Raw genomic sequence first — 15818 nt, 5'->3', positions numbered from 1 at the left:
GGCGGGCCCTCGCGGCGGCCGCGCAGGTTCCGAGCTGTTGGCACCGCGCGACGCCGCCCTCGCCGGGCAGCTCCCCCTGGGCCATGGGGAAGGAAGCCGGGAAGAGCAAGAACGGTAACGGGAGCGGGAGAGGGCGCCGCCCCGGGTCCCCGGGCCTCCTCGCCTGCTGTCCTTCGTGAGACCCTTGCCGTTACCCTCAGGGCACCGTTGACACGCAGTGAGACCCCCTCCCGCGCGAGTGGGTAGTCTGAGTGTAGACTGGCGCGTATCTAAGGCTGCACCCCGCCGACCAAGACGGGCAGCCCCCGACCGCTCCCGGACTGCCCTGCGGCGGCCTCGTGGCGGCCAAGCCCTGCTCCGCCCTCATTGCTCACACTCTCCTTTGTTTGCTCGCCTTTTGCCTTTTCCGTGGAAAATGCCATAAAAGTGGAATTATGAAGGGAGCTTTTTGAGTCTTTTTTTTTGTCTTTTTTGAGACAGGATCTTGCTATGTGCTTCAGGCTGGCCTTGAGCTCACTTTGTAGCCCAGGCTGGCCTCGAACTCGCAACCATCCTCCTGCCTCAGCCTCCCAAGTGCGGGATTACAGGCGTGTGTCACCAAGCCCGGCAAGTCTGACTTCTTTTACCGAACCCTGCTGCCTTTTGAAACTAGGCTTTGTGGAGTCTCAGCTGAAGCTGGAGCCCAGACCCTGCCTGGAACGATGTGCTCGGGAGCCAGAGGCTCAAAGAGAGCATGGCCCAGCCCTCAAGTGCTCCCCAAACCCTGGCTTGGAAGACCACATCTTCTTTACGCTGTTATTTTGTTGTCCAGCCATACTGTGGTTGGAGGAAGAAGAGGTGGGAGGCGGCCAAGGCCTTCTGCTCTGAGCAAAGGGCGATAAACCCCACCGGCCCCACAGAGCCGGGCCAGCTGCTCCCAGCAAGGGCCCTGAAGTCACACAGTGCCGCTCGTCCTGGTGGGAGGAGTTGTACTACAGCGTGCCGGGAAGGTGTGCTGGAAAGAGTTCTCTCCAGAAACCGCCTGTGTACCGAAAAAGAAACCTTCTGGAAGCTTCCTTGCAGGAAAATCATTTGTCCTAAATCATGCTTAGTCGCCAGAATTTTCTTGGGAGATTCGGTTCTGGAGAAAACCTGTTCCAGCCCCTCCCGTGACACTGTCTCCAGAGCCTTTGGCTCTTCCTCCCAGCGCTTTTCGGTCCGTCCGCTGTCCATTCCACAGGCACCGCCGCCCTGCTCAGGTGCCGCAGTGCCCCTCTCTCCTCCCCTGCACTCTGCCCTCTGCAGTCCACACACGGCAAAGCAGCCAGAGGCTTAGCATTATTTCTGTTTCAAAAGCAAATCTGATGGCGTTCAGCTTTGGCACAGCCATTCGGCCTCCTGCCTCGCCCCCTTTCCTCATCTCCTTCTTGATCTTCGCAGGGCCTCCTGTGTCAGAGCCTGGTGCACTTTGCTCGTTCCCATCCTCCTCTGTATAAATGATTCCTATTGATCCTTTCAACCTTAATTCATATTTACCCCCTCAGAGAAGCCTGACCTACCTTCCCCAGATAAGACCTTCATCCCCTGTTATTCAGTCTCAGAGTTTTTTTTTCTTTTCTCTGTGTTTTGAGACAGAGTCTCACTCTGTAGTCAGGCTGGCCTCCAACTCCTGATCCTCCTGCCTCGGCCTCCCAAGTGCTGAGATTTCAGACGTGTGACACCACGCCCAGCTACCTCAGATCTTTCGTCTTTTTGTTTCATAGCTTGTTATTGTTTGCTATCAAGTTATATTTCCATAACTGGCTGATATCTCTCTCCTCCACTGGGTTGTAAGATCCCTAAGGGCAAGAAACACATCTCTTTGTCTCACCATGGTAAAACCAGGGTCTAAACACGCTGTATCAATTTTTGAGTTTTTGTTTGTTTGGTTTTTGAGACAGGATCCTGCTATGTAGTTCAGGCTGGACTTGAACTCAGTTTGTAGCCCAGGCTGGCCTTGAACTTGCAGTGATCCTCCTGCCTCAGCCTCCCAAGTGCTGAGAGTACAGGTGTGTGCCGCCAAGCCCGGCATGCCCACATCAATTGTTTAAGTGACTGGATAATAATAACTGATATTGATTAAGCACCTGGATATGCCAGGCACTATGAAGAAGCCCTTTAATGGTCTCATTTAATTCTCATAGCACTTTTTTTTTTATTATCCTCATTTAACCAACCAGGACCCCGAGGAATAGGGAGGTTATGTAACTGTCCCAGCAGTCTGGCTGGAGAACCCCAGGGACACTGCTACACTGCTGTCTCAATCGATTACTGAAACAAATTTCCCCCTCTCTCTCTTAGGTAGACGAGGCAGGCTTAAGTTCAAGCCTTCTGTGCACGACTTGAGCAAAACGACGCAGACCAAACTCACTGTGGGCGGCCTGGGCTTAGGCTTGATCATCATCCAGCACGGGCCCTACCTGCAGATCACCCACCTCATCAGGAAGGGGGCTGCAGCTAGAGACGGGAAGCTCCGGCCAGGTGACTGTGGTTTCCCACACCCGCCCCTCCGGTCTGCCCTCAGGGAGTCGGGGCTGTCAGTGTAGCCAAAATGATTGAGGACCACAGTGATACGACGCTACTGCTTGAGGACTTTATTTTTTTTGTTTGTTTTTGTTTTTTGAGACAGGGTCTCACTATGAAGTTCAGGCTGGCTCTGAACTTGCTATGTAGCCCAGGCTGGCCTCAAACTCAGAGATCCTCCTGCCTCAGCCTCTGAGTGCTGGGATTACAGGTATACACCAACACACCTAGCAGTTGAGAACTTTAAATGTGTCAATTACTATCACTTGTTTAACTCCCACTGTTGGGTATGAGAGTTAATTCCTACAATAATCTTAATTCCTATAATAATCTAGGTAGGAATTGTTATCATCCCCTTTTTACAGGTGAGGAAATTGAGGGTGAGTTCTTTATCCAGGTTCCCCTGCATCTTATGAGTGACATACAAACACAGGCCCCGTGTTACTCCAGAGTTTGTGACTCTGTTCAGAAACATAGCTTCTTTTGTAGGCAGTATTAACCATCACTAACGTTTGGATGCATGATGTCATGTCACCCTCCTGACAACCCCAGGAGGTAGATTCTGCATCAGACCTCCTAATACACAAGGAACTGGAGACTAGCAACTGTCCACAGTCACACTGGTGAGGTGGGATCTGAACCCTCTCTCAGCCTCAGAGCACAAAGCTTTTACGAACAGCACCTTGCTTCTCTGGTCTTTGGGTGAATGTCTTTTCCTCTTTTTCTTTCTTTCTTTTTTCTTTCTTTCTTTCTTTCTTTCTTTCTTTCTTTCTTTTTTGTTTTTTGAGACAGAGTCTCACTGTGTAGCTCAGGCTGGCTTCAAACTCATAGAGATCATCTTGCCTCAGCCTCCTGAGTGCTGGGAATACAGATGTGCACCACTATGCCTGGCTTTGGGTGAACATATATTTTCTTTCTGGTTCACAATGCTGCCTTGGGCCTGGAGCTGTGCTCAGGAGTGGGGAAGGTACATGGTAAGAGAAGAAAACCTCTGAGGTCAGCTGGCCTGAGCTCAGGTCTGCTATCTCCCACTTTCTAGTTCTGTGTCCTTGGGCAAAGTCATGTACCCTTCTGGGTCTTTATCACCTCATGACTGCACTGGGAGAACCGTGTGTTTTTCAGAGGTTGCTACCCTTTGATGAAATAATTTTGATGAAAGTCTTTGAAAACTCAAGTGTTTTAGAAATATTGTCAATTATTTTTCTAGATTATGTTTTTTTTTTTAAATAAAAGATGATTGTGACAGACACCTGGGTGTAGTGGCACAAGCCTGTATCCCCAGCACTCAGGAGACTGAGGCAGGAGAATCACAATGAATTTGAGACCAACCTGGGTTACACAGTGAGTTCAAGGCCAGCCTGGACTACAAAGCAAGACCTTGTCTCAAAAAATAAAACAAAACAGAAACAACAAAAAAACCAACAAAACAAAACAAAAAGATTGTGATATAGGGCTCCCAGCAACCCTGGTTGTCTATTACTGGGTGTCCTAAATAACTGTGGACCACTCAGTCCTACCACATACCTGCCAGCAAAGCTGGGCCCACCAGACCATAACTAAAAAATAACCCCCCTGACAGATGCTGAGTATACCCTGTTTCTGGGTGGATGTAGCTCTGTTAGGAAAGGAGTCCAACAGGCCAAATATGCTGTGGTCGCCTTGGAAAAGCTATTTTGGCCAAAGCTGTCCTGCTACTGCTTCCTGCTGCTGTTTGGAAATCTGCCACCAATAGAAAATAATTTGATCCAGAGGCTAAGCCCACGCTGGGGATCTGATTGACTGAAGCATCAACCCCAGCCAGAAAAACTTTACCCAGTACTCCTGGAAGATCAGAGCCAGACCTGCTCCCACTGTTGGTTTTGCAAGCTCAGGCCATAGCACTGGCACCTGTACCTCTGCTGCCAGCTCAGGCTTTATCAATTATGTCACTGGCCCTGACCTCCCCCCATTTAAAGATGCATCTACTTGGGCTGGCCCAAGGCATTCCCTACCCAAACTGAGAGGGCAATAAAAGCTTGTAGGGTCCTGCTATAAAAAGTCATCCCTAGATATGGCCCACCCTTGATCATTGGCAACAATAACGGGCTTGCATTTGTGGCAGAGATAACTAAGTAAAAACTACACACAGCGTACAGGCCACAAGCTCTAAAAAGTTGATAAAATAAAACATAACCCTATAGAAACATCTTGTAACTGGCTCTATAAAAGTTTAGCTAAGAGATCAGCTCATTCCTGCACACACATATAACCCAGGTACATATTAGCTACCTCTACAACTTTCAGAAATCCAGCTTTAGATCCATCATTCCAGAGTCTTGGAGAATTTACCTGGACAACTCCTTCAGGGCTCACTCTGAAGAGATGACACACTCAAAGCCCTGCTCTGGTCACTCTGGATGCTGAAGCCTGAGGACACCATTCACAGGACTGCTCCATACCTATTCCCCTTGCCTTTTGTGACTTCTTCTACTTGGGCCTTTCTCAAAAGATCACATGTAACATGGCCAGCAATGACTTGCTGGGGAAGCTAAAAGAGGGGGAAGTGTAGCAGAAGACGCCCCCTCCCAGCCAGTACACTTCAGTTTCTTAGTTGACCAGGTAATAGTTCTGGTTACAGTTCCTGCTACTTTTGTTTTTTAGAAATGGCTGGTCACTGTAATGCATGGCTGGTCTCTATGATGCGTATTGTAAGAACCAATCCCCAGTTGCCAAGCCATTCTGCCTCTGTACTTCCTGCTTGCTTATCCCATATAAGCCCTAGACCACTAGAAATGAGGGCCTGACATTTTGAGGAATAATTGATTTCTAGTCAACGTTATATAAATAAGCCAACTTTAAATAAATCTGCCTCTTCAGTGTTCCTGTTTGCCATTGCAAACTTCCAGGACAGTTGCAGTTCCCAGATTCTGTTCATCAGCTTTCTGTCCCTGAGACACATACCTGGATAATCCATCGTAAGGAGGAAATACTTATCATGGCTCCTGGTTTGGACCATGGTGAGCCGTCTTGGTTGCTTTTGGGCCTATGGCAAGGTAGCACGTCATGGTGGGAGCCTGTGGCAGAGGAAGACGTTCATCTTTCAGCAGGCGGAGGCAGAAATGGAGATAGGAAAGCGATGGAGCCCCAACACTCTCCTCATGGGCACACCTCCTGATGCTTCACCTTCTTGCCACTACACCCCCCCAAGATCCTACTACCTCCCTGGGGTGCCATAGTCTGGGGCCAGCCCTTTGACACGGTGTCTTTAGGGAACACCTATCCAACCACAGCACAGAGACCATGCTCCAGGACGGGTCTCATGGGCTTTTCTGCTCTTCCCAGTTTTGCCGGAGTCAGATGACAGGTGTTGGCCTCTCCAGGGTGCTAGTCTCTTAGTCTTTCAGGCAGTCAGTTTCATCAATGCTTGTGGTTTCTATTACGATCCATACATAATCACTTTCAAACTGTACTATCTCCAAACTTGTAGCTCCTATATTTAAACACCCACTTGATATCTTCATTTGCATATATTATGAATTCCTCGAACTCTTTCGCTTAAGATTGAAAGTCAGGGCCAGGCATGGTGGTGCACACCTGTAATCCCAGCACTCCAGAGGCTGAGGCAGGAGGATCGTTGTGAATTCAAGACCAGCCTGGGCTATATAAGTGAGCTCAAGGCCAGCCTGAACTGCATAGGGAGACCCTGTCTCAAAAAAAAAAAAAAAGGATTGAAAGCCAGCTCACCAGTGATTGATATACACTGTTCGAAGCCCGTGACACAGACTGTCATGGTGGGGCTACAGTTAATGGGCTCTATGAAGCTGTCTTGAATTCACCTTTTAAGTCCAGGACTTACCTACAGTCCTGGCACATTTCTTATGTCCATGTTAATATACAAACAGGAAGTATTTGTCACAGGCATTGTATAAGGTGTTTCCATAAATATGGAATTTAATGTTGGCTTCATTCCTGAAATGTAGATAATCAAATACAGAAGCTTAGGGAGATGAAATAACTCGTTCCGTACACACACCTAAGTCTGTGATCAGAGCTGGGATTTGAACTCATGTCTGCCTGGAAACCACACACTTTTCTAGTCAGTTACTTAATACCTAGAAGTGAGATTTCAATACAGAGAGAGTCCAGCGCTCTGAATCTTTTCATGGTAAGCCGGCCACTTCATTTGAGTCTCTGTAATTCAGCCATTTTTGACAGCAGGAAAGGGTAATTGTGGAAATTTGCTGTTTCTTTGATCTCACTGGCTCTGAGCGCAATTTTTTTCCTCTGTGTATTTTCATGATAGGACTTCATATTGATTTCCTAGTTTATTTCCACGTTAGTTTATTCTGGCGAGGTTTTAAACTCTTCTTGGCCAGTGTGGCTTTAATAGACTTTGATGTGCAAAGTCTTAAGAAATTAATGTAGCTTTATTCACTTGGTTAGCTTGTCCTGAACGGCTGCTGGGTGAAGGCTCCCCGCTAGGCACTGTGGGCGTGATGGGGAGCCAAAGAGATGGGGCTCTGGCCACATGGAGCTTATGCAGCTTATAGCCTACTGGGAGGGCTGGGGAAAGAGAAATATAATCTATTTTTCAGTAGTGGTGTGGCCGCTGCAAAGTTGATTTAATATCAGTAACTGAGACAAAGTTTATATAATGTCATTCCTACAGCCCATTAAAACAGAAAAATGACGTGTAATGAGGTTGGTGTTCATAAATATCAAGCTGGTGTCTCTCTAAGAAGGGCGATACTAATATCTATTTGCTAGAGTAATCACACTCATACACTGACACTTTTGGTTTATAGCCAGCATGGTCAGGGAATTAAGTTGTTTATTTTCTGCTCTCTTGATAAAAGTCACCCTTTTACAACATAATTAAGCAGAATGCCAAGCCGTAGCTTTCGGCTATAAACACTCCTGTTAACACTAGGCATGTATGCTCATCCAGAGAAGGCTTTCTTTCCCCATTGTATTAACCTCGGTAGGAAGAGCAGCTGTTTCATACTGCGCAGCCGGTACGTAGTTGGGAGAAGGCTTGGTTCATCCTGGAGTTAGCTTCAGGTACATGGTTGATTTTTACCCCCAGCTACTTCTTAAGACTGAGGTAGAGGTTTCTCTTCTAAGTATTCCTTTTCTGCAATATTGGACACTTTGGCTTCTGATAGGATCTAGCACTGTGGAGATCTGTCCCTGGCATTCTTTGGTTCTTATTTGTTTTTTGAGACAGGGTCTTGCTATGCAGTTCAGGCTGGCCTTGAACTCACTATGTAGCCCAGGTTGGCCTCGAACTCATGGTATCCTTCTGCCGTCACCCTACTGCGTACAGGGGTCATAGACATGTGCCATCACAACCAGCCCCGTGGCATTCTTTGGCAGCCCCCTTGGGCATCAGTATAAGTCCCTATTTTACCCATTAGGGTGTAGTATCAGAGCAAGGTGCTTCCCAGCCCTTCTTTCCTTTAAGATTGGGCTTGAGCTGTCTTGGAATGATGATTTGAGCCCCCTAGCTTCCCGCACACGGAGAGGTGAACCCATCCTTCGTAACTTCGTCGGACACTTCGGCCCAGGTCAGCTGTAAAACCCCCGTTACCATCTGGCAGGACGTGGTGACTATGATTTGTTAAAAAACAAGTCCTTTGTATTCCTTCCTCAGAGCATCTGCTGAATGCAAGTAGCGTTCAGGGTTCATCATTGCAAGCAACACAAAACAGTCCTGTGGAGGCCCTGAGGTTAGGACACCAAGTGACAGGGCTGCCAAAGAAGCTGCAGAAGCAGGCTGGGAAACGGGGAGAACAAACCGCTCTGTGTGACTGCTGAGCGGGGTCCTAGCTCTTGGGGGTGGGAAATGGAGGGTGTCGGCAAAAGCGAATACAGGAAATTGGTCTTTCTAGCTTTTCCAGTTTGGAAGTCCAGGCATTTGCTGGTGTCTGCTTCCCACCAGCTCCACGGTTGGCTTCCTGTCCAGCACTGCCCAAAAGCAGGGAGTCCAGCTGTCGAATTCCTTTGAACCAATGTACTCTGCTTACACACTTAAGTGTAATTAAAGCTAATTGCCCAATGTTTCATACAGAATTACTCCTCCACCTACTTCTGTACAGGAGCTGAAAATTAAAAAAGAAAATTCCTCCAACTACTTTTGTACAGGAGCTGAAAATTAAAAAACATCAAAAGCTTGATGTTTAATACAGGCTATTTACTGTGGAGGGCACTGGAAATTGCCAGGCAGGTATAATAGAAAGCCTGACCACTTAGTCTACGTCATTTTTTTCTTTGCTAATAACAATCATTTTCTTTGAACCTAATATATTTTTAGAATCCTACAGGATGGTACAGAGTATAAATGGATTTTAGCCTGTCACACCAAGAATTTCAGAGATGTTTCAGGAACACAGGGTGATATCTTCCATTACACTGCAATTAAGAAGCAGCTCACAAGCATGCTTCTTTATGCAAAGGACAGTCAGGCCAAAGAGATGAACTTTTTTTTAATGGTATGTGGAGAACTGAGGCCAGGGAGTGCAGAGCTATGTCTCTAGCCCTTTTAAAATTTTATTGTGAGATGGGTCTCACCAGGTTCCCCAGGTTGGCCTTAAACTTGCAATCCTTTGTCAGACTCCCAGGTAGCTACGCGAGCATGCTCCACCACTCCTGGCCAAGAGGAACATTTTAACAAAGGGTGAAGACTAGTTTTGCTCAGAAATAAAATACCTTACACTAAAGCCAGGAATCACTACTGCCCTTTTCAACCATTATCTTAGTTTTACTGATAGTATTTTTCTTCCTCTAGGTGATGTTCTGATCAGCGTTGGTTATGCCAATGTGCTGGGTTATACACTTCGGGAATTTCTAAAGCTCCTCCAACACATCACCATAGGAACAGTGCTACAAATTAAGGTTTACCGAGATTTTATTGACATACCCCAGGAATGGCAAGAAGTATATGACTTAATTCCGGAGACGAAACTCCCAGTCACTTTTAGGTGAGTATTAATTCCAGGAGCTCCGTTACAACACAGACGGGGGGCCTGTGAGCCCAGGGTGCTGGTGTGCTGCTAGATGGTAAGAACGTGGGAGCAGGGCCGGGCAGGGCTGTCGGGATAACTCAGTGAAGTGCTAGACTGTTCGGCAGAGACGGCCTGAGGCTCTCCCGAGGCGGCCTGGCAAAGGCACCTCGGGGTTAGAAGGTTCGCAGGCACTGTGGGAGCCCGGCCCCCAGCCTCCCTGCCCTGTGCCCTCCTTCCCCTCAGCTCTTACAGTGAGCCCTTGCGTAGCTTCCTTCCCGAATCCCTCCTCACAGCGCCGGAGCCCTGAGCCGCTCCCTCCCAGTCTACCGTCCAGCCGCGTCCGTCCCGGGGCTCCCCTCCCAAGCTGTTCACAGGTACTGACCTCCCCCTCTCCTCGGGAGCCCGCTCCCCGCCCCGCCCCAGGCCACCTCCATCGGGACTTTGCTTTTGGGCCTCAGGCGCGGCTCTTCTTGGGATCCCCCACAGCCTCCACACCGTGATCCCGACTCTTGTGTGTTTGTTTTGCGTGGCTTCTAAACTGCATTACGCTTTACAACTGCCCCTCTAACCCTACCTGACATCTTCCCCAGGCTCCTGAGATGCCACACTTGTGTGTGTGTGAGACAGGGGCTCACTATGCAGTTCAGGCTGGCTTTGAGCTCAAGGCCATCCTCCTGCCTCAGCCTGCCAAGTGCTAGGGTACAGGCGTGTGCCATCACGCCCGGCTGGTGACGCCACGCTCTCGTACTTATTACCTCGGGCTGCTTCCCCCCGGTTAAGCTTTAGCCTTGGCTCTTAGTGACCTAGGCCATCAGTTCCATCGACGCTTGTGGTTTCTGTTTCTATCCACACAGCAATCACTCTCCAGCGGCGCTGTCTGCAGACTTGTACTCGTGCATTTAAATGCCCACTTGACGTCTTCATTTGCATGTATCATAAATTCCTCGAGCTCTTTGGTTTAGGATTGAACGCCAGCTCACCACTGATTCTGCAGTGGCCCGTGTGTGCGTGTGTGTGTGTGTTACTAGAGTTTGAACACAGGACCCTTGCACCGAGCTACCTCCCCAGAGTCTAAGTTGCCCAGGCAGGACTCAAACTTGCAACCCTCCTGCCTCAGCCTTCCAAGTGCTGGGATTACAGGCACGGGCCACACCTGGCTGTGACCCTGTCTTGGGGTGTTTACCTACTTGAACAAGCCAGATCTCTAGGGTTGTGCTTGATTTCTCTACCTGCCCCTCACCCCCTCAACCAGTTACTAAGACTTGTCATTTTACCCTCTGTCCTCTCGCATGTGTATACCGCTATCCCTGGCTACCACCACTGTCCCAGTCACCCCTGGATCTCTGGGTGCCTGCTCTTGGCTCCCACTCTACACAGGACGATCCTTTTACAGTGCAAATCCGATCACAGTATTTTCCAGCTTAACATTTTTAAGACCTTCTGTTTTTTGAATGAGCGCCGAAGCCTGGCTTCACCTCACACTGCTGTACCCACCCCCGCCTCGGCCCTCTCTGGCGTCAGCCTTTGGCCCGTGTTGCTCTTTGGCCTGTAAGGTGCGTAAGCATCTTTCTCGCCCGGCTTCACCCTTAAAGGCTCTTCCTGAGGCCCTCGTTCGTACAGGCGACATCAAATAGCACCACCTGCTGTGTGCTCCATTCTCCTTCATCTTCTCTCCATTTACCAACTGTGATTACACACCACGTGCAGTCAGCTGCTTGCTGTTTCCCTAGGGAAGTGTCCCTTCCGGGACGGTAGGGACTGATGCTGTCTAGGGAACGAAACTCCCACGAAGTTTTCACACAGCGGAGGGCTCATTTATTGGAAGAGTGAGTACAAAATGTGAAGCAGCTTCGAATCTCGGACAGGTCACCTGGCTAGTTTCTGAGAGCTCGTTGACTTATCAGTACCAGATTTAACAGGGACTCTTCTAAGGATCAGAATGAGGTCCTTTTTCTTAGTCTGTGTTATGGTTGATACATTGTGTCAACTTGGGGAGTCTAGAAGTTTGGCTAAGTGACTCAGCAGGAAGCCAGGGTGCTTACTTTGTATACATCCTGAGCCTGTGGAAGAGGAGGGCATGGAGATTATGTGAGAGCTACATGCCCCTTAGGTGGGGGTAGCCTGTTTACAAAGTAAAGCAGGAAAAAGAAGCTGCTTGCCGCCATTCCTCCCTTTTGCTCTGGCTGTTTGCTGTTCGGCTGCCATTCCCCTCTTTGCTCTTGTTGCTTTGCTACCTTCTCCCTCGGAGCCAGCCAAGTATGGACTGAAACCTCCACAAACTGTAAGCTAAATAAACCTTTCCTTCCTTCGTTTTGGGCGTTGGGTATTTTGTCTCAGCAACGAGAGAAAAGTAGCCAAGACAGTCTGAAATTCAGTGCTCTGATGCAAGAGTGGCTTTAATTGTACCTTTGCACATGGGGACAGGCTCAAAGAAATATAGCCCATATTTTTACTTCAGAGACTCAGACTTGTGGCTAAAGGTCTGACAGAGCCCACAGGTGTGCTTTGCTGGGCTCCCAAAGGATTTAAAAAACCCAGAAGAGCAGGACACATGGGAAGCTTAAGCAGTGGCAATGCATACTCCATTTTTTGATTTGGATGGTGGCCAAGGTGTTTGTTTACACATACACGCGTGCACAATTTTATATATATGTATATTTCTTCATTAAACTGTTTTGGAATTCTCCTGTATATTTCAAAAATTAAAACTATGCCAGTTGACAAATTCATAAATCTCGTATTTCCTGGACAGAATCTTCATTTCTGATTTCTCCCAAAAAACCCAGAAGGATTGTGGAGTTGGAAGGGGAACAGCTGTCCTCTCTAGATCAGGCAAACTGAGGAAGATGTCTTTTTCCGGTGACCACACCCATCCTGATTTGATTAAGCTTCATTAAAACTAGTAGTAACTCATTGCTCGTGTGTGGGTGGCACTGTAACAGGATTTTCCAAGTATGAGGCCACTTAACCCTCTCACGAACGCTTTTTCTCGTGGTCACTGTACAGGGAAGAGAGCTGAAGGCCAAGGAAGTGTGAACTGGTCAGGGGCCAAGGCCGCAGGCCCAGGTCTGTCCCCACAGCAGGGCTGCTAACAGCTGTCTCATATGCTAGCTACTGGCCACTCCAACATACGGAATGTAACTGCGGAATTTTAAATTTTGTTCAAGTGTAATCCACTTAAATTGGAGAGTGCACCTGTAAAGCCTGAGTTAGTAACCATTTGCTTACAGAACCACTATATTCTAAGCATTTTCACTATTAGAGGAGATTCAGAATATTAAAATCTGAGATAGGAGATTGACCATTCAAAAACAAAGAGACTAGCACAATTTAAGTACAAGGCTAAGGCCCACAAACTTACAAAAAATCCCAAGCACATTCTAACTCCTTTCTTAGTTGAGCAAAGTACTTACAGTTAAGTCATGTTAGCAACCTGTGTGGAGAGGTGAGGGGAAGAAGACCTCCACCGGAGACCTTTTCCAGCAGCGGCCGGCCTGTGCACAGCGCAGAAGACGCTCCGTGTAGCGCTCTGGGTAGGACGCGCTGTGTGAACCCTTCGTTTCCAGCCACCCTTGACCTCCGCTGGCTGTAGCCTACCTAATGCCAGTTTAGTAAGTGCTCAGCTCTCCCACTTGTTCGAAGATGCCTCATACAGAGTCATCAATACTTCTTACAGACTGAGAAAAATAACTTTAAAATTTTCATTTTCATTTGGGAAGTCCTGAGTCTGTTAGAAGGCTAAGTGTTTTAATCTCCAGTTCTTCTGAACCTCCCTGCATGGCCCCAAGTCAAGGATAAAGAAAATCACACCATTTAAGACTAGTGGCGCTCAGTAAACGAATCAATACCAACTGCATATTACTAAAAGAGACATAACTTAGGAAGAGTTGCTCAAGTTCTTGGAAGTAAATAAACCAGGCAGACTGGCAAAAGGTTCTAACACTAGCAAGTCTGGCAGGCTGGCAGGGCAGTGGGGAAGAAACCCGTTTCCTACTAGCAGGATGGAATGTGCCAGACGGCCATAACCGCACAGATCTAGTCTTGGATCTGCTGAGCAAAGGATGAGGGAAGAGGAGGAAGGATAGCATTTGTTCTGCCAAGTAATATCAGGTACAAGTACTTAGGCACTGGAAAGGTCCAGAGGCTCGTCCAGGTTTTAACAAGCCAGCTCAGCATGATGGTGCACACTTGTAACCCCTGTGCTCGGGAGGCTGAGGCAGGACTGTCAGAAGTTCAAGGCCAGCCCAGGCCACATAGTGAGTTTAAGGACAGCCTGAACTACATAGCGAGACCCTGTCTCAAAAAACAAACAAGCCAACAGCTGGGGCAAATAGCAACAAACTAAACAAATAAAAAGGGACTTGAAAGCTCTGTGAATGCTGAGTGGAGGGGTGCTGTATAAATCCACATTTGTAAGCCCCGAGAGGTGGGGAATGCTGCTCTGTGTGGCAGCGTTTCAAGAAAAACTCTCAATGACTTACCAGTGACTATCTTGTTGAAGTTCCTTGAGGCTATGTCCTGGATCCCATGGCAATTGGGATTTCCGTTATTGCTATCTGACCCAGGAGAACAGTTTTCAGGAGATGGCCAGGTTAACTTGTCACTCTGGATGAAGAGAAATCCATCCTTAATGGGATCCTAACATTCTGGTCAGCAGTCTAGATAAAATCCGTGCAAAGCATTTTAAAGTAGTATGAAACAATTTAAGGCAAGATTTATGTCTAGGAATGAAAAGTGGGCATGGTGAATGCCTGTGATCCCAGCATTCAGGAGGCTGAGGCAGTAGGATCACTGGGAGTTTGAAGCCAACCTGGGATTTTTGATCCTCCTGCCTCGCCCTTCCAGAGAACTGCTGGGATTAAAGATGTATGCCACTATGCTCAACTTTAAAGGCATTTAAAAAAAACCAAAAACCTTCAATGATACAGAAAGGTAGCACTAAAACCAATTTGAATTTCATATTATGAGCCAAAACAGGTTATAAAACATCTTATCAGGGAACTATAGGTGTGCCAATGTTTTTCTTTCGGTACTGGGAATTGAAGTCAGGACCCTGTGCTTGCCAGGCAGGCGCTGTGCCTCTGAGCTGCGTCGCAGCCCAAGTGTGCTGATATTAAGAGTTCATCTCATTCACTGTTCTCTTCATTCCAGCGCTGCAGGGAATGCTGAGGATTCTGTCACCAGCAGCGATGACAACGAAGATGCAGTTTTAGAGAGAAGATTTAGACACAGGTACCCACGGCCAACTGGGCAACAGCCCGAGAGGACACTGGCGTCCACCTCCAGAGAACGGCTCGAGTACGAAAGGAAGAGCCACGCTGCTCCTGCTGGGAGAGACACTGACGGCGCCGCAACGATTCACAGAGCGCGCAAGGCGGGGACAGCCCTGTCCGCGCACTGGGCGGCGGGGCAGCGGGGCAGCGACAGCTCCTCTTCCTCGGCCTCCTCCACTTCAGGCGAGTTCTGGCCGGAAGCCTGGGCCCAAGCGGAGACGGGCCAGGGCCCACGGGCACCGAAGGTTGGTTAGGCAGTGCTGCCAGGCTGTGGGCACATGGCGTTTGCTCACCGCACACAGCTCTGCAGGAATGCGCACGGAACAGCAGGGACCTGCCGGTGCTCTCCAGGACGGAGCTGAAGAGCTTTAGAGACCTTCTTCAGTGCGACGGCGCAGGACTTCTGGGGTCTCCCAGGCCTCGCCAATCCTCAACAGTCGCAATAAAAGCGCCCCATTACTCAGATCAAGACCCTTTCTGAGAATTCCTCATCTTTTAGAAAACGCAGTACAGGAACCCAGAATCTGAGTGTCTGAACACAACAGAGAAATGTACTGTTTGGGGTAAATAGCTATTTTACACAGATATTTGGTCTTTTTTGTAGAACTTCAATGTCCTACTTAAAAGACCAAACAGAAGCCACGTATGATGGTGCACGTCTGTAGTCCTAGCTACTCAGCAGACTGAGGCAGAAAGATCTTCAGTTTGAGGCCGGCCAGGGCAACCTGACAAGCCCGTCTGAAAAGACAAACAAGGTGGGGGAAGGCAGCTCAGTGTTAGATCACCTCTAGGGTGGACGTGTTCACAATGGGGCTGTCATTGTATGCCCCGCTGCTGGGTGGTTTGAACCATCAGTGGTACATGCAGGACTGCACCACTGGGTAGCTTTTTATTGACTTTATTAGTAAAAAGACCAATATGAGTGACTAGATCCATCTGTATCACCAGCAGCACAAGCTGTTGGATGGGACAGGCACGCGTGTACCACCAGGGGTTCAAGCTGGCAGGAACATGTTAGAAA

The 15818-nt window shown here is 48.3% G+C and overlaps 1 protein-coding gene across 2 annotated transcripts; it reads left to right on the top strand.

The window, feature by feature from the left end:
* Positions 1–6: 6 nt before the first annotated feature.
* Positions 7–15266, top strand: Pdzd9 (PDZ domain containing 9). 2 transcript variants are annotated; one of them, XM_005405055.1, is made up of 4 exons: positions 7–114; positions 2320–2499; positions 9308–9500; positions 14676–15266. In XM_005405055.1, the coding sequence occupies exons 1-4, from the start codon at positions 84–86 to the stop codon at positions 15049–15051; spliced, it is 780 nt and encodes a 259-aa protein (XP_005405112.1). In that variant the 5' UTR covers positions 7–83; the 3' UTR covers positions 15052–15266. The 2 variants fall into 2 exon arrangements, with proteins under 2 accessions (XP_005405112.1, XP_005405113.1); XM_005405056.1 differs by lacking the exon at positions 2320–2499.
* Positions 15267–15818: the final 552 nt, after the last annotated feature.

The sequence above is a fragment of the Chinchilla lanigera genome, unplaced genomic scaffold (genome assembly GCF_000276665.1).
Source record: "Chinchilla lanigera isolate Chin_1 unplaced genomic scaffold, ChiLan1.0 scaffold00092, whole genome shotgun sequence".
Taxonomy (NCBI): domain Eukaryota; kingdom Metazoa; phylum Chordata; class Mammalia; order Rodentia; family Chinchillidae; genus Chinchilla; species Chinchilla lanigera.
This window is presented reverse-complemented; position numbering and strand designations above follow the sequence as displayed.